General features: G+C 33.0%; 1 protein-coding gene across 1 annotated transcript in view; it reads right to left on the minus strand.

Moving 5' to 3' along the window:
* Nucleotides 1–20,102, minus strand: part of GSTCD (glutathione S-transferase C-terminal domain containing) — a 125,749-nt gene that overhangs the window by 87,732 nt on the left and 17,915 nt on the right. Inside the window, exons 4-5 of the mRNA XM_055342358.1 lie at nt 19,093–19,344; nt 14,880–14,973 (exon numbers count right to left, since the gene is read on the minus strand). Coding sequence (XP_055198333.1) covers nt 14,880–14,973; nt 19,093–19,344 — 346 coding nt within the window. The remainder of the gene's footprint in view (nt 1–14,879; nt 14,974–19,092; nt 19,345–20,102) is intronic.

Raw genomic sequence — 20,102 nt, forward strand, 5'->3', positions numbered from 1 at the left:
ATCATAAATAAATAAAATAAAAAATAAAGTTTAAAAAAATTTGGCTCTATCTCATCTTTCCTCCTCAAAAAACCCGACAAATAGTTTCTCATGTCTAGTTTGTTAAATGTGCACATTGCCACAAAAACAGTTTTGTATTCTCACTGCAGCAGACAAGTCAGAGTAAAACCATCATATAACTTGCTTTTAAGATAAGGAATTGTCCAGGGGTGCCTGGGTGGTGCAGTCGGTTAAGCGTCTGACTCTTGGTTTGGGCTCAGGTAGTGATTTCAGAGTCCTGAGATCCAGCTCTGAGTCAGGCTCTGCACTCAGTGATGAGTTTGCTTGAGTTTCTCTCTTCTTTTGTCCCTACCCTGTCATGCACACTCTCTCTAATTTACATATTTACTATGTAATCATATGCAAAAATTCCTAGATATTTTCTTGTCTTAGGAAGCATAAAAGTTTGCACTTACATGTATACAGTCAAATTTCTAATGTAGTCACTGGCTTCAATATAAAAACTAACAATTTTCCACAAATAAGTACATAGAATTCACATCTAGAAACATTAAACTATTGACTACCAATACTACATACTGATCCCATTTAAATAATGATAGTTTTCTATTTATGACCACACTTTTATCCTATGGTTAAGGATAATTTCTTTTAATTCTTCTGATGATTCGATCTTGAATATTATTGCAAAGCCTGTGAGCTATTGTGAATGCATAGCTATTAGGGAAATTTCCTTGCTTCAGGTATCTCTCCAATGTGAATTAGACCTAATTAAATAAAAATAATGAATGGGTTTGTGCACTGAGAAGAGATGGTTTAAAGTGCAGGAAAAAATAGTTCATTGTGTCGTCGAGCTGATTTTAATCATAAATGTCTGGGACTAGCATAGAGAATGCCAATTTAAGCTGAAATGAATAATACTAATAGTTTCCATCAGCAGAAAAATAAGGATCCACATTTGTTTTCTCTTTGTCTCTTAAATGCAATTATAAACATTTATACTTTTCAAAACATAATTCTTTAAAGTTAAGCAATATTAAGAATTTTTAAGCTTACAAACTAAGTTAGTGTGAAATATTCAAATTAAGTCTAGAAAGGCAATCCAGAAACTAAATTTTACGTGGAAATACTTTTTGCAAATATATATAATAGTCTTAATACAGATCTAGTTTTACATTATTTATAAACAGAAGTCAGTGATTTCAGATTAGTTATATAGATCAAGTTTACATATGACTGCAAATAACTGTGTTTTGGGTTGCTTGTTCATTTTTCATTAGAAATGATGTAAAACAATGAAACAAAATATTGCAGATATCTTTGTTTTGTGGCAAAGATTCTTCCCTATTCTTCATTGCTTCTAGATGACACCAACAGTAAATTTTACGCCACTTAAAATGGGCACTTATTGAAAATTCACCCATTAATAACAATAACAATGCAAAATTCCTGTGAAGTTTCACCCAAATCTGCCTTGTTCTAAAATATCAAGCCTGTCATTACAGTACCCATTATCAGCGATTACTGGAAAAACTCTAAAAGAAAAAAACTGAAAGAAATTCTTAGGAAAAGTCTTCGCTTAAAATGGGTACACATCTCCATCCCTAAGAGAACTCAGTTGCTTTTGGAAACACAGCAGGACTAGTAAAGTACTCTGGATCTGTTTACCAGAAAGGTCTTCCAAAGTTACAATGGTCCCACTCCAACTTCAGTTTATGTTGCAACTGAAGAGATTGCTGGGTACTGGTTTTCAGAAATAAGTATTCAATCTCTGAGACATATTAATTTTTAAAAATATTCACTGGAATAGGTAATTTGAGGTTTCTTATTAGTGAATTATAATATTCCTAAAACAAACCATGATAACTTTCAAACTTGCCTAGGGGTATTACAAATGACTTAGTGGAGTCAGGAATGGACACAAATCTCCTTGATTATTCAATAAATTCTCAATTTGTTCATTTGCATATAGACAAAAAAGTTTCTAAGTTTGTTCATTTGTATATAGACAAAAAAGTTTCCAAGTAATTTTTACACTCTACATATGACCGAATCAATTTAAATTCAGATAAATTTGTTTAATCACACAGATATGTCTTCATGTCAAATACTTTTATTTTATTTTTAAAAGCAACATTCTTAGAAGATTCTATGTAATCCATTCTAGCATTCTAGATAAACTGGCCATTAAAATCTTTCTTCTAATCAGTCATCATGGGGTCTGCTTGCAAAGTACTTAAAAACATGGTCTATAAATAGGGTTCTTGAAGTCTAACCCTAGAGAATAGAACAAAGCATAACATAATACTGGGAAGAATTACAGCAAATCTAATTCCAAGAGAAAAAAAGACTTTTTAAACTTTTTTTTTCTTTAATCACATGCCACAGTTAAATACACTTAAAAAAAAAAAAGTACTGTATTTTCCTAAGAAGACAATCTGGTTTCATGGTTTAAAAACATAAAAAGAAAAAAAGAGATTAAAAAAAAAAAGAAAAAACAAAACCCAGTGAGCTTGATGCAATGTGAATTTAAGGTACCAAAGCTATGAACACATTTTATCACTGTTACCATAGCTAAAGAATCACTACCTCTATGGTAGGTACTGGTCCTGTACTTATTTTTGTTAAAGATGTTGAAGTAATAAAACCTGAATTTAATCCTGCTACTCTTTTTCAGGCCTTGTTTATACAAAGTGGTTCCAGACGATTTAGTTAGTAGTACAATGTTATACAACTATGTCATTTCCACATGTGACTGAACTGATTTAAAGTTCAAAATAAAACTTACTCAACCATTTTGACAGTCAAAACAAAATACTCAGTCCCATTTTTCAGTACTTTGAAATGCAAATGTATAATTGAAATTGGATACTGCTAAGCTTTCAGTATGAAAGAACTTTCTCTACCTCTCTCATAAAGGTAACATCCATATTGGTATAACTAATATGACAAGAAGACATCCTCAAAGAACCATTAGGTTTTCTGGTGGCACAGCAAGAGCCCTAATGCAAACTCAGCCAGGATTAATACTTGAGCTATTCCTAGACCATACTAATCACTATTTTGAAGTAATATTGGTATTAAAAAAACTCAAATTATGCTACGTCAATTTGGCTTTCTCCATTTTTCTCAGAGCTTGAGAATAGCAGCCTGTGAAATGTACTGCCAAAGTAAAGTCAATATTTATCTGTGTATATTAGCATTTTGTTACCATGCATTATAAAGGAAATACATCAAGATATCTTTGTTGTTTGAGCCTTTCATCAAACTATGATTTGATTTAAATGATCTCCAGACGTTTTCTAATATTTTTGAAAAAGATGAGCTAAGAAATATTTCACTATTCTTTATTTCTTGATTTTTTTCTAATGTTTTTACTTAAATTATATTTTTAACTTTTTATTTTAAAATAATTATAGACTGGGCAGCCCAGGTGGCTCAGCGGTTTAGCGCCATCTTCAGCCCAGGGCGTGATCCTGGAGACTACGGGATGGAGTCCCATGTCAGGCTTCCTGCATGGGGCCTGCTTCTCCCTCTGCCTGTGTCTTTGCCTCTCTTTTTCTCCCTCATGAATAAATAAATATAATCTTTAAAAAAATAATTATAGACTCACAGGAAGTTGCAAAAATAGTGCATAGAGTCCCGTGAACATTTCACCCAGCTTCCCCAATAGTGGCATCTTATATAATTGTAGTAGAATATCAAAACTAGGAAATTATTGTTATTAAATACTATTAACTACAGACTTTGCTGTTTTTATATGCATTCATTTGTGAGTGTATGTACAGTTTTATGAAATTTGATCCAATGTATATATTGAAATAACCACCTTATCATAAGGGAACTCCCTTTACAGGTAGCATTATGCCATGCCAATCCCTGTTCCCTACCAACCATTGATCTGCTCTTCATCTCCCTAGTTTTATTATTTTGAGAACATCAAATAAATGCCTTTGAGATGGGCTTTTTCATTAATCATAATGTCCTTGAGATTCATTCAGGTTGTTACAGATATCGATAGTCCATCCCTTTCTATTGCTGAGTGATAGTCTATGGTATGGACTAATTGGGATTCGTTTAATCACCCATCCACTGAAGAAACACTTGGGTTGTTTCCAGTTTGGGGCTATTAAGAATAACGTTGCTATGAATATTCATATGCAGGTTTTTGTATGAATATAAGTTTTCATTTCTTTGGATAAATGCCCAACAGTGTAATTGCTGAGTTTTGTGGTAAGTGTATGAGTAGTTTTGTAAGAAAGTGCCAAACTATTTTCCAGAGGGGTTTACCATGTTACAGTCCTACCAACAATGCTTGAATGATTGTTTCTCTATTCCCTCCCCAACATTTGGAGCTGTTGCTATTATTTTTTTATGTTAGCCATTCTGATAGATGTATAATAATATCTCATGTGCATATGTGCCAACTGTATATTCCTTTTGGTAAAATGCCTCTTCATCCTCTTTAACCCATTTTCTAATTCTCTAAAAAAAGAATTTTTTGTTTTTTACTATCAAGTTTTGAGAGTCCTTAGCATATTCCAGATCCAAGTTCTGTGTCAGATTTGTTTATATTTGTACTTTGCAAATATTTTCTTCTAGTCTTCAGCTTGTTTTATTATGCTTTTAACAGAGTTTTTGGCAGAGCAAACATTTTTAATTTTAATGAAGTCCCATTTATCAAAAAAAAATTTTTATGAATTGTGCTTTTGGTGTCATGTGTAAGAGCACTTTTTCTATCCCCAGTCCCAAAGCTCTAAAAAAAAAAAAAAAAAAAAAAAAAAAAAAAAACAACCTTTACATTTTCTTCTAAAGTTTTATAGTTCAAAATTTTAATTTTGAATCCTTGGTCCATTTTGAGTTGACTTTCATACTTAGATATTCTTTTTCTTTGCCTGGGGATGTCCAATTGATCCAAAAACATTTATTGAAAAGACTATCCTTCCTCCATTGAGTTGCTTTTATATCTTTTTGTAGGCTCTCCATTTTTTTCCAATAATCTATATGCGTATATCTCTAATTACTGTAGCCACACAGTAAATCTTAACATTGAGGAGAGTGATTTTCTCTACTATTCTTTTTCACATTCTCTTTTCCATATAAAATTTAGAATAAGCTTGTCTATATCTACAAAAAGATCTTGAAGATCTTGTTGGGATTTCAATTAAAATTATGTTAAACCTGTAGATAATTTGAGGAGAATTGGATCAAATTATTTTAAGTACTACTTCACGTGAAATTTTAAAAGGTTTATTTTTTAAAGGTTCAAATAAAAAAGGCTTAAATAAATAAAACTCAATGTATTATTACTATATAATTATAATAAAATTCTGTATTATATATGGTTCTTTCTTTTTTTTTTTAACTTTGAACACTTCCATGAAGAAACCTTAAACCTTTTGAAATTTCACATGAAGTAACATTGAAAAATAAAGATACCTTTCTACTAATTCTCCACTTCTTTTTTTTTTTTTTAAGTAGGCTCTACGCCCAACTTGGAGCCCAATGTGGGGCTTAAACTCATGACCCTGAGATTAAGACCTGAACTGAGATCAAGAGTTCAACACTTTAAATAACTGAGTCACCAAGGCACCCCTATTTCTCTAATTCTTTTTTTGTTTTTTAAGATTTTATTTATTTATTTGAGAGACAGAGAGAACAAGCATTGGGGAGGAGCACAGGGAGAGAGAGAGAAGCAGACTCCCCGCTGAGCAGGGAATCTGATGTGGGGCTCAGTCTCAGGACCCGGAGATCTTGACCTGAGCAAAAGGCAGATGCTTAACTGCTTAACCAACTGAGCCACCTATGTGCCTCTCCCTACTTTATATTAGTTTCCTTTTCAATAAAAATTACAACATAGCACATTACCTTTTTCCCAATTAAAAAATTCAAGTTTGCTCATTAAAACCTATACAAAGATATTTTTTTTTACCACCAGTACTACCTCTATATAATCAGTATTCTATAAAAGACCATTTTTATATAAGAAATGTCTAATGCTATAATAATTGGAAGAATTTGCCTGGTAAAATTTTACCCACCTCTACCACTTTAATTACTTCTGCTCTTATTGTAGCTGACTTCTCTAATTTTCTATTAGAAAAGGAGATGGGGGTGCCTGGATGGCTCAGTTGGTAAGCCTCCAACTCTTAGTTTCCGCTAAGATCATGATCTCAGGGTTGTGAGATGGAGCCTTGAGTGGGGCTCTGTGCTCAGTGGGGAGTCTGCTCAAGATTATCTCCCTTTGTACCCCCCATGCTCACTCTTTCTGTGAAAGAAAGAAAGAAAAGAAAAGAAAGAAAGAAAAGAAAAGAAAGAAAAGAAAAGAAAAGAAAGAAAAGAAAAAAGGAAAAGAAAAGAAAAGAAAAAAGAAAGAAGGAATTTAACACATGGTCTGCTCTATATCATTCATATCGATACTAGGTAACTTATAATACATATATCTCTACACCTGTACATTAGTGTTTGGCATTCACTCAAAAAAGTACTACTAAAGCAAATAACAAACTTGTTCTTTGCAACCTTGTTATAAACTATTTCATATAAATTCTGTTTATATTTATACGTACTATCTTCTAGAGGCTTTTAGTTTCAGATTAAATTGCAGTTTAAATAAAAGTCGTATTACTTTTGGTAAAGCACCAAAATGCTTGTTGAGAACTTTACCCTTGAAAAAAGAGAAAACAGTTATAAATTTGTACGGTTCTGAGTCAAATATGGTCAGGTTTCAGATTTCACAGTTAAGTATAACTTAGGAAAATGAAAAACATTTATGTTAGGAATTTTTTTTCCCAGAAAAGAGGAAAAAAAAAATCAAACCTTTGATCTCATTCTCTTCGTGTGCTTTTAGTATTTTAAATGCCAAAAAGTTCAAAATGTAATAGCCTTAAAATCTAAAACTGTTCAATATAAAAGAAAAATGTTATCTCTCTCTCTGTGACTATCATAAATAAATAAAAAAAATTAAAAAAATTAAAAGAAAAATGTTAGGAGATATATATCTTTACATTTTCTCCCTAGAGAATACTTTTTAAGTAAGAAAAGAAATATGTAAATTATGCCTTATCTAGTGTGGTGAAGTAGAAAATATAAAAATCTAAGATTAATATTTCAGAAAAAAATCTCTTAAAAGAGACAGTTCTGTGTACATTATAAGATACTGCTACTTTCATTTACATTTGCTAGTATAATTTAGTATACCTGACTTAAAGTAGAAGTTTCATAGTCACCAAATGGTTCAGAGGTGGGTACAAGCTCTTGTACTTGATACAATACATGCAAAAAGCAGAAACATAATGTTTCAGTTTGTAAAGAAAATTTTTGGAAAGCTTTAACCTTGTTGTTCATCTTATTTTGGTGGCAAAAGTTGCATCAAAGTAGCCAATGCACGTACTATATCAGTTACCTATGGTAATTACTCCACAGTGTGATCCCCAAAGCAGCAGAAGCATTAGTTGAATACTTCTTAGAAATGCAAATTCTAGGGTCCCATCTGAGACCTGCAAGAGAAACTCTGGGTTGGGGCCCAGGAACCTGTTTTAATAAGCTTTCCAAATGATGTTGATGGATGTCCTCGTTTGAAAAGCAATGGCTTAAAACAATGAAATTTCACAATACCTTGTCTAGAGGCCCCAAAACAAGCTTTTATGTTCTAGATTCCCCCAAGGAGGGCACTACTCCAGCCTTGTGGGTGAGACAGTTCTTTGTTATGGTAAATGTTGCGCTTCCCTGGCCATCCGGCAAAAACAGCAATAAGTAATGCTATTTGCCTTGTCCCCTGGGGTTGTTAAGAACCTTGTTAAGGGGACGCCTGGGTGGCTCAACGGTAGCGTCTGCCTTCGGCCCAGGGCCTGATCCTGGAGTCCCAGGATTGAGTCCCATATCGGGCTCCCTGCATGAAGCCTGCTTCTCTCTCTGCCTATGTCTCTGCCCCCCTCTCTCTCTGTTTCTCATGAATAAATAAATAAAAATCTTAAAAAAACAAAAAACAAACAAACAAAAAAACCTTGATAAGAATCACAGATAGGGGCAAAGGCTATTTAGTCCTTCCTTTCTCCACCTGGGATCCAATCCTCTCCAAAGACCTTGTTTGACCACATTCTTCCCTTCCTTACCTAAATCACTTCCACTAGAAGAAGAAAGGAAAAGTGATCCTGCTGGCTTTTAGAAGCATACAACAAAAGGGTGGGGGTAGGGACACCTGGGTGGTTTAGCAGTTGAGCCTCTGCCTTCGACAAAGGGGTTGATCCTCCTGGGATCAAGTTCCACATCAGGCTCCCAAAGCTGGGAACCTGCTTCTCCCTCTGCCTGTGTCTCTGCCTCTGTGTCTGTGTCTAAAATAAAATCTTAAAAAAACAAACAAACAAAAAAAGGTGGGAGTGATAGCACAGACTGCATTGAAGCCAATTTTACTAGTTATACCATATATCACTATCTTATTTTATATTTTTTCCCCAATGTCAAGGATCAATTCATTCTTTCCAATTCTAAATATTTTATAGAAATTAAGTGGGAGGGATCCCTGGGTGGCGCAGTGGCTTAGCGCCTGCCTTTGGCCCAGGGCGTGATCCTGGAGACCCGGAATCAAATCCCATGTCGGGTTCCCGGTGCATGGAGCCTGCTTCTCCCTCTGCCTGTCTCTGCCTCTCTCTCTCTCTGTGACTATCATAAATAAATAAAAATTAAGAAAAAAAGAAATTAAGTGGGAAAAAACTGGATATTTACCTAAAATTGGGTATTTCATCATAAAACTTAAAATCATTTATATTTATATATATTTATATTATATATAATTACATATTGTATATAACTACAAAATTATATATTATCATAATATCATGTCTATCTTATGTATTATTAAATTATTATATTAGATATTATACATATATTACATATATAAGTATATAAATATAATAGATATTAAATACGTAAATGATATTACTACATAATACTATATATTATATACTACATATGCTATTATGTAATACATTATAGTATGTATATTATATATAGTATTTAAAAATTATATATAAATATAATTATATAATATATAAAAATATGCAAATAAATATATAAATATATTTAAAATATGCTTGTAATATATATATACAAATGTTGATAGAACTATTTTGGTACTAAGATAGATCCACTAGGATTGAAAAATTATATATTCTCTTAGAACTATAAATTCAGCAATGATTTATATAAAAGGAGCTAGAATATATCAGTTTGTCATTCTTCTTCTAAGAATTCATATGTATCTACCTCAAGCAAATAAAATCTACAGGGCTTAAAGCCCTCTAGAAAGATGGAACTTAGGATATCCTTCTACAGAAAAGCTCCCATTAGTTTTCTTCTTTTACCTCAAACTGGTAAGTACATATCCTACACTGGGTGGGGTGGGGGGGATGGGAAGGTGAATGAGTGGTAATGTTTAAGGTTTTTAATAATGCACTACCTTCACATCAGTCTCCCCAGGAGATGATGCTCTCATGTAGCTCAACAGCAAAACCAAGATCTTGGGTAAACCTAATTGGTCCATATTTCTAAGACAGTGTGATTTTGAAACAGATTGTAATTGAAACAATCATCTTCTTGTTACCTTTATCTTCTATAAGGTCATACTTCTGAGACTCCTCCCCTCATATGACTGATATGGTTATTCTAGGCTAGGAGCAACTCCTAATATAGGAACTACTCACCTAAAAACTATTGGAGAATAGAGATAGCTATAGGGAAATATTGCATGGAGTGGCTTAGGGTAGCTCTATTCTTAGTCTTCTATCATTCTCTTTCATACTCAGAGGGCAAAAATTTAGAAGGGAAGAACAAAAGTGTCTCTAGACTTAACAAAAGGACTCCTCAGTTTCACAAGTATTTATCCTAGTTCATTAGAAGAGAAATTACACAGTTATTTGAGATCAGAAGTAATATATAATAATATAATATATAATATAGTATAATATATTTTATGTATATATAATGCAGTAGGAGATGGTTGAAGATTTTCTATCAGGGTATATGATTAATATTAACTTACATGTTTCATTTCTTACTTTTGTATAATTCATCTTATATAGAACCATTTAATCACAACTATCTGTACAAGAACTTTGACCATATACATTTAAAAATGAAAATAACTCAATCTGGAATTCAAGTTAGTAGGTATATTCTTCACAAAATAAAATAATTCCTGAGTCAATAATAATAATAGATACATAGATTATAGATGGGAAAAATGTTCTTACAGTAGCATGGCAACTAATACATATAGAAAAATGATGGAGCTGAAAAATCACCATCTTGTAACTATCACAGGCAAGAAGCATCAAATGAATATAAACTAGTGAGTGAAATTTCGAAAATAAGGCATTATGTAGTCTTAAGTATCTCCTTATAAAATACTTATTAATTCAAAAGAGCAACATAGTCACATTACAGTAGAGATACCTGGCAGATACCACCTTAACCAAATGATTAAAGTTAACGTCACCAGGCCCAAACTGATGTAACGTGCCTTCTGTTATGATGCACTGAGAAGGCCACAACTTCCTTTTGGTGATGTCCCTGCCAAAATGCATTAACTTGAATCTAAGCATGAGGAAACTAGACAAATCTAAATTGAGGAATGTTCTACAAAAAAACTGGCCTGAACTCTTCAAAACAGTCCATGTAAAAGATAAAGAAAGGCTAAGAAACTTTCACATGAAAGAAGACTAAAGTGACATGACAATTAAATGTACTACAATCAGCTGGACTGTGAACTAGATAATAGTACATACCGAATTACATAGCCTATTTCAATAATGGTACTATGGCTATGAGAAAAGCACCAAAAATATGTCTTTGTTCATAAAGCAGTTTAGCTGTTGGAGGTAAAGTAGCATAAAGTCAACTTATTCTCAAACAGTCCATAAAATATAATAGTAGTACTAGCAGTGGTAATAGTAATAATAATGACAGTAGTAATAATGATGATGTAAATGAAATCTTTTTTTTTAAGATTTTATTTATTTATTCATGAGAGACACAGAGACAGAGGCAGAGACATAGGCAAAGGGAGAAGCAGGCTCCAGGCAGGGAGCCCAATGTGGGATTTGATCCCAGGATTGCGGGATCACACCCTGAGCCAAAGGCAGACACTCAACAGTGAGCCACCCAGGTGTCCCTGTAAATTAAATCTATATGAGACAAAAGAATTCAAAGTTGCCTGGTTTAAGCAGAAATTTGGGAAGTTAACAAAAAGGATCTATAGTCTCAACTCAAATGAATTGAATAAAAAATTATTGAGTACCTATTTTATAAGGAGCTCACAGTCTATTAGAGAAGGAAAACATGCATATAAATAATTACAGTGTAAGAGAAGCATATCATAAATACAGAAAATGAAGTATAAGAAAGTACTGAAGAATGTTGACAGGGAGTGACTAATTCTAATATATTGTACTTTATATAATAATTAATTGAATGTACCAACAATTTCATTAATGTATATACTATTTTATCCTCATTCTACAGGTGAGGCAAATTGAGGCATAGAGAAGTCGAGAATCTTGCCATAGATTTTCTAGCAGTTAGTACAATAATTCAGGTATGAAACTTAGGCAGGCTGACTCCATAGCACATGCAGAAGGCTTAATGAAGAAGCAGCATTTAAACTGATCCTTAAAAAAAAAATAAAAAATAAAAAATAAAAAAATAAACTGATCCTTACAAGATGAGTATAACTTCAACAGAATGGGAAGTGGGAAGAAGAATATATAAGGCGGGAGGAAAAATAAAAGTTAAGGCAGGAGATAATAGATATAGGTCATATAAGGGAAACTGAAAAGTTCAGGGAATGGTATGTAAGATGTGAAGAGCAAAATGGGTAATAACAGAGGTTGGGAGATTACACAAGCTTAAGAAATAAGCCTGCATCATGAGGATCAATATAGCCTTTGTTAGTAAAGAGAATGATTCTTATTACATGTACCATAATCTTGATGTAACTCAACAGATTCCACATAAGGAGTCGGCCTTTGTGACATCCAAATGAACTTAGTACCAATAAAATCTTATTACAATTTAATCTCTTCTAAAAATATCAGAACACGAATTATGAGAACACTTTCATAGTGAGCTCCATACCTGTATGTATAATAATTTCATTTCACAATGATCCTATTACTGTGCAATATTGAAATTGCCAGAACTGAAAACAGACCATCTAAAATGCAACAATTCCGCCTTAGTTTAACACAGACTATATAAACCTTCTAAGAACAGAGAATGAAACGTAAATAAATCATGTAGCTCTGCTGTTATAGCTCCTTCTTTGTCATAATATTTATGAAAACTAGGTGATCCAATTAAAGGGATATAATGAGTAATATATTCCATAAAGACTGTTAGATATGCAGTTCTAACCAGTAAGACGACCAGACATGAATGCTTAATGTTAGAGCTCTGAATTGGTAGCAGATGTAATTGATTGCTCAATTAATTAATAACTGAAAATATTATTTTGGCTTCATAGGAAATTAATTATGAGTAAAGCAAAACATGTGGCACTTACAAATCTCTGTATTCAGGCAGCCCGGGTGGCTCAGCAGTTTAGCACCTGCCTTTGGCCCAGGGTGTGATCCTGGAGTCCTGGAATCGAGTCCCATGTCAGGCTCCCTGCATGGAGCCTGCTTCTCCCTCTGCCTGTGTCTCTGCCTCTCTCTCTCTGCTTCTCCCTCTGCCTGTGTCTCTGCCTCTCTCTCTCCCGGTGTCTCTCATGAATAAATAAATAAAATGTTTAAAAAACAAAAAACAAAAACAAATCTCTGTATTCATTTCTTGGTACATATAAATATTAATGAAAATCTGATTTTCATTCACTACAGTTTTAACCTGTCCAAAATCTACTATAACCAGAGTACACAGAACAATCCAATTGCAAGGACAATAAAAACAAACATACAAAATTATCAAAATGTCAGAAAATATTTAAAATTAAAACATTAAGAAATTCAATAGTGACTATGTTTCATATATTTAACAAAGACTGAAAAATGAATTTAGGTTTTTTTTTTTTAATTTAGTTTTTATAAAACATCTTTGAGGCAGAGTTCTTAACTGCTCAACAAAATCTTATTCTATTCTGGAAAAATTCTAAATTAGTTCCTTGACTGAACAGAATTGATTAGTGAGATATAGACAATACTTAGGAAGCATCACAGAGGAGAAGAATATGAAAAAAGTAGGTAAACAATTTCAAAGAGCATTTGGAAATCAAAAGTTATAGTTGGCCTGGTATAAAACTAAAGAATAAGTGAACAATTAAAGAAGTAGAACATTGAGTAATGAAAATGTTCTCTACCTAAGAACACCTAAAATGATATATAAAACTCAACAATCATCCTTTGACTATCTAAATGGATTTTTGAGAGTAAGGGAAACCCACAGGGCCTTAACAAAGGGGAAAGAACTAAAAAGTAGGGTAATAATCTTGAACTGACACCACAGTTGTCAGAAGGGTATTTGCTAATAGGGATCTAAACTTTAATAGCAAGATAAAGAAAGGAGGCTAGTCCTGGATCCCTAGCAGTATGTAAAGCTGGAACTAGTTTCACATGAAAGTAGAAACCTTGAAAAGCTATATTCCCCATGAAAAGATACATTAAAAAAAAAGTCCTACTCAACAGCAAAGAAAGATGATAAAAGATAACTTCTATTTAAACCTCAGTTCCAAATGAAAAGGTTAAAGTAATCTTAAGCTTAAAACATAATTTTAACTGGTCTTAAGTTCCAGTACCTTGAGATGCTGGCATAAGCAAATATAAATCCTTTTTATGGAAATGTACTCTTAACCCAGGCCCCACAAAAGTCCCACAGTTTTAAGTAGTCCCAAAATGAATACAAAATATATAATTACAAAACTGATAGAGATATAAAATACCAGGAATGAAATCAACAGAAAAAGAAACTGCAGAATTAGATCTCTATGGACATAGCTATCAGAAATAACAGATACAGAATATAAAATAACAATGCCTAAAACAATTATGAAAAAAGGAAATTGAAACATGAGCAAGGAAAGGGTTATTATAAAAATAATCCAAATATAATTTCTAGCAATGAAAAATATAATTATTTAACTAAAAACTATGAAATATTCTTTTCAAACAATATTTTTAAAAATTAGGGGAAAATGATTATGTACTGGTTGTTAAAAGATCAAGGAATTTTTAATTTTTATTAGGTGTGATAATGGCATGGCAATTAAGATGGCCATATTTTTTACATGTATGTACTTATAGTATGACATGTTATCTAGAATTTCCTTCAAAATACTTTAGGAAAGAAAGAAAATGGAATAGATAAAACAAATGTAGGAAAATGTGAGAAATGTTGAATCTGAACAATGTGTGCATGTGAAATTTTTATAATAAAAATAAAAGGAAAACTTGACTCACACAGGGAATTTAAGAAACAAAACAAACATGCAAAGGGGAAAAAATAAAAGTGAGAGAAAGAGAGACAAATCAAGAAACAGACTCTTAATTATAGAGAACTGATGGTTATAGAGGGGAAATAGGTTGGGGATGGGTTACACAGGTGATTGGGATTAAGGAGTACACTTGTAGTGATGAGCACAGGGTGATGAATGGAAGTGTTAAATTACTATATTGTACACCTGACACTCATATAATACTGTATGTTAACAAGCTGGAATTAAAATAAAAACTTTAAAAAAGGAAATAATGGGGGGAGGGGAGAAAACTCAATGGATAGTACAATCAGAATATTAGATAAAGCCAAAGAAAGAATTAGAGAATTGGAGGATGGATCTAAAGAAGGCATCTAGATTATGATCAAAATTTAGAGGAGAAAAAAACCCAAAACCTCACCTTCCTTTGGGCTCACTGCTGTAGGAAGATTATCCCAATCAAGGGTCCAAGTAGGGCAAGGGTGGGGAGAAAACATCACTTCAATGCCTTTTTCCTGGAAATAGGAAATAGACTCTTTACAAATTAATGAATTAATAAAATCCTGTTGTGTTTTTTTTTAATAAATAAATTTTATTCATTTATACATGAGAGACACAGAGACATAGGCAGAGGGAGAAGCAGGCTCCATGCAAGGAGCCTGATGTGGGACTCGATCCCCAGACTCCAGGATCACGCCCTGGGCTGAAGGCAGGCACTAAACTGCTGAGCCACCCAGGGATCCCCCCTGTTGTGTTTTAGAAGGTCAAATTTCTCTTTTCTTTAGTGGCAAGAAGGAACATATATATTAACAATCATTACATGATCCTCAAAACATTTAGTTACGTAAGAAATATATGTTTTTTTTTTAAAGATTTTATTTATTTATTCATGAGAGACACAGAGAAAGAGAGGCAGAGACATAAGCAGAGGGAGAAGCAGGCTCCATGCAGGGAGCCCTATGTGGGAACCAATCCTGTAATTCTGGGATCATGCCCTGAGCCTGAGCCACCCAGGCATCCCGAAATATATGTCTTTTTGATAGCACACTTTCCTATTTTTTTTAATACTGAGATAATAAAAAAAATGATATTTTAAAATTATCACCTAAAACTACATAGAAATAAATATACTCATACTTAGATATAAATTTGGTGTCAAAAAGAAAAGTCACCTGAAGTTAAAAATTTTATCAAAAACATTCAAGGATAATAAAAAACTGATTCTGCATCTCCATCAATATCTGTCATTACATATATGAAAATAGCACAGCCTAGGAGTTATATTTATAGGACAAAAAGCCCAACTTCAGCATAACACCCTAAAACATCATCCATACCAATCTTTTATAAGTGCTTATAATGCCTCTAAAAAAAAGGATTCCTCTGTCGTAACCAAATGGTTCCCAACATTTTCAAAACTGAGGACCACTTTTCAGAATATAAAAAAAAATTCTCAGGCTCCTTCCCCATGTCAAAAGTTGTACCTTTTTTATTTGATCTGCAGATAGTTGTGTGACATACATATGGATTCCTAGACCCCCTGCAATCACATTCTGGGTATATAGCCCACAGGATAGGTATCCATAGTTCATAGTTTTTTTATCTTTAGAAATATTGTATTCAAAAGCAAAATCTCTGAGAATCTATCACTAATTTCAGTTCATGAAATTACTTCAAATTATGAAAATTACTGAAAATTATGAAATTAGAGTGGCCTTTCTGACCACTATTCAAAAAGGACTTCAACTCACATAACCTCCACCCCTTTCACCCACATTACTTTTTGTAGCATTTATCATTACCTAATATGTTAACACATCTGTGTTTTTTCTTTATTAACCTCCACCACCAGAATAGAAGGCCTATCCATGGAAGTCGTCCAATCTGTTCTTCATATATCTCACATTCAAAACAATGACTAAACATACACATTTTTTGGACTGACTGAATAAATAAATTTAAAACCTTTGGAGAATAAGGGCAATTTTAGAGGCAAGAGTATGCCAAAGAAAACCAAAGGGGGAAATAAGCGAGATGTGAGTGTTCCTAAGAAATATTTTACTATTTTATACTTCCACGTGGCACCAATTTCATTTATTCTTATGTAATTGGCACAAAATACTGTGATTACACAAAAACTAATAATTGCTGTATAAATAAAATCATACATTGGCATAATTTATGATTTACTATTCTGATATAATATTTACTATTTTTCAAAATATAATTCAATAATTCACTAGTAAGTAGCAAAAACAATGTCTTGCTAAAAGGCACTTTGGTTGTATCTAATATATACTTTCAAGTTGGAATTAAATGAAAATAGAAATTTTAACTTATTTTCAGATTTGAACCTTCTTTATTTTTTTTAACTGTTGATGTACTGTCCCAGTCATCTTTTATATAACCATAAGACGTGAAATCAGAAAAGGATCCTACAGAATATCTATTTACACTCTCCTAATTTGTAAATGGAAAAATTAAGACCCGTTGGTTAAACAACATACCAAGTTAGCTTAGCTACTAAGCTGGGACTAGAATCCAAATCACCTGATCCCTAGTACTCTCTCCACGGGCTGCTCCCAAGCCAATAACTTAAAGTGGCTGAAATACCATGTCAGGCCTATTTCTGAGAAACATGGAACTATCTGACGGATGATCTGGGCTCAAGGACTCCCAAACTGGCTTGCCAAAACTTTCTTAGATCTGCACTAAAGTCTAAAACTTTTCTAATCCAATGTTTCTTCCTTTCCTGTCTCATGCACAGGGGTCAAAACTGCATCACAGAGTGAAAGCTCTCCCAAGCCTCCTCTGTCTCACTCCCCACTTTACCTCACAGATTTCTCTCAGTAGATGCCTACTCTTGCGTATCTAATCCCATCTTGGAGTCTGCTTAGGAGATCTAAACTAACACACCCCCCTGTAAATTAAAATTTCAGGATTCCTTTTTATCTTGTTATTACAAGATGGCTTCTTTTTATAATTATTTGTTAACTTTTCCTGAATTTAAATTTGTTATTTCCCATTGTTTATAAATATATATTTTTAAAGATTTTATTTATTTATTCATGAGAGACACACAGAGAGAGAGAGAGAGAGAGAGAGAGAGAGAGAGAGAGAGAGAGAGAGGCAGAGACACAGGCAGAGGGAGAAGCAGGCTCCATGCAGGAAGCCTGACGTGGGACTCCATCCCAGGTCTCCAGGATCATATGCTGGGCTGAAGGTGGCGCTAAACCGCTGAGCGACCCAGGCTGCCCTATAAATATATTTTTTAAGATATACAAAATACAAATGTTTTTCCTAATGTCATTTTATTATTAGAACAGCATAGGTAGAAAAATCTGAATCACCAATTTTCTTCCAAGACTGTGTAAGTGTGAATTAAAACTAGCTTTTTAGTTTGTTGAAATTTAAAAAATTAGTATTTAAAAACAAAGCAACTTACTCTACTGATGATTATTTTTAAAAACTCAGGAGGTGAAAATGAGATCTCTATACAGTATGGTCATCTGATCAGACACATCAAGCTTTTGGACATGCTTTGATACTTTCTTCCAAAATTCACTATATAATCCTATTTCATTGTTTTATCATTGGGCTAACAAAGCTTAACTGATGAGATAAGGGGCTAATGTCTCTACTAAAATCTTGTGCTTTTCTAATTCAGCAAACATTTTGTTAACCATAGAACACAAATTCTTCCTAATCCAAGTGGGAAAATATAATGTATTTTTCCAGTATGACTGAGATGAATAGCTCAAATGACTTCCTGATTTTCCCTCTATTCAAATAAATCTTCAAATAGTTGAAGTTAAAAGCAAAACATTTTTGTAAACTGTTTAGAATGATAGAGAAAACAAAACCTATTTGGAAAATTTCTATAATTAGTATTATTAGAAACAAACTTTGTAGGGGCATCTGGGTGGCTCAGTGGTTGAGCATCTGCCTTTGACTCAGGTTGTGATCCCAGGGTTCTGGGATCGAGTCCTGCATCAGGCTTTCAGCAGGAAACCTGCTTCTCCCTCTACCTATGTCTCTGCCTCTCTCTCTGTGTGACTCTCATGAGTAAATAAATGAAACTAAAAAAAAAAAAAAAAGAAAAAAAAAAAAGAAAAGAAACTGCAGGAAAGAGGAAACATCATATGTGTTATATAAAAAGGCATTAAAGCAAAATTCAAAGAACTAAAAAATCTTAAATTTAGACCTAACTTTCAAAAGTAAATTGAGATCTTCATTTTCATATTCTTTAACTTCAAATCATCTCAAAATTTAAAAGCTGAGACCAAAACCTTGCAATAGGGAAACATCAGATTAAAACAATACATTTGACAGACATGATATGACCTTGGTCAAGGTCTTGAATATTAAAAAAAAAAAAAGTTTTGAGAAAAATACCTTTTTTGACTTACTTGACTCCAAAGACACACAGTATTAAAAATCTTCAGTTTACTGTACCTCATTTATATGCAAAAGACATAGAAATATTAATTGGGTAAGGGTGATGTAAAATAGTTATAAATAAAATTTAAAGCAAAAGTAATGTCAATAAATGATTACAAGCTGAGGCAGAATGCTCAGGAACATTATCACATGGAATTTTTCAAAGAAAATTTTAATAAAAACATTTTAAGTACCATTAACTTGGTCATAGTGGGTCTTGGTCCTCCTATAAATGAAGCATCATTTTGCTCCTCTACACCTGGGATCTCACTTAAGTTTGAATATTGTTCATTTGAGGTGTTCAGCAACTCTGGTAAATGGAGAAATTGGATCCCACACCGAGAAGCTGCTGCTTTTACTCGTGGCACTTCCTGAATCCTCTGGTACCAAGCAGCCAGCAGTGGAAATTCTATCAGCTTTTCAGAAAGTTTCTTGCAGATAATTACCTAGGTGGGCAAAGAACAAAACATGTTATTATATATTTTTTGTTTATATAGCTATACTGAGGTACCTTTACATACCATAAAATTCACACATTTTAAGTGTATAGTTCAAACAATGAATTTTAGCAAATGTATATAGTTGTGCAACTACCACCACAATCCAGTATTAGAACACTATCACACCAAAAAATTCGGTTGTGACCACCTGCAGTCAATCTCTGCTTCCCCAGTTGGTTATAAGCAACCACTGATCTGCTTTCATGTCTATAATTTGCCTTTTCCAGTATTTCATCTATGTGAAATCATAAAATGTCTTTTTCACTTAGCATTAAGTTTTTGAGGTTCATCCATGAAGTTACATTTATCAGATTTTTAGGGGAGTTAAACTATTCTGTATGATACAATAATGATGGATGCATATCATGCATTTTCGAAACCCATATAACACTAATACAAAGTATGGTTTGGGTTATAGTAATGTGTTAATGTAGGTTCATCAATTGTGATAAATGTACCACTTCGGTGCAGGATGTTGATAGTAAAGGAGGCTGTGGGGATGGGGGGATAGAGGATATATAGGAACTTTCTGCACTTTCTGTTCAATTTCACTCTAAACCTAGAATTACTCTAAAAAATAAAGTCTATTTTTAAAAGATATTTTAAAAATCAAAACATATTATTTAAATAAGACTAACAAAGGACTAATGTCTTAGAAATAATAAGAGGCCCAAAAGGTATTTGTGAATTACTTGGATAATAAT

Source organism: Nyctereutes procyonoides, unplaced genomic scaffold, assembly GCF_905146905.1.
Source record: "Nyctereutes procyonoides isolate TBG_1078 unplaced genomic scaffold, NYPRO_anot_genome, whole genome shotgun sequence".
Classification (NCBI taxonomy): Eukaryota; Metazoa; Chordata; class Mammalia; order Carnivora; family Canidae; genus Nyctereutes; species Nyctereutes procyonoides.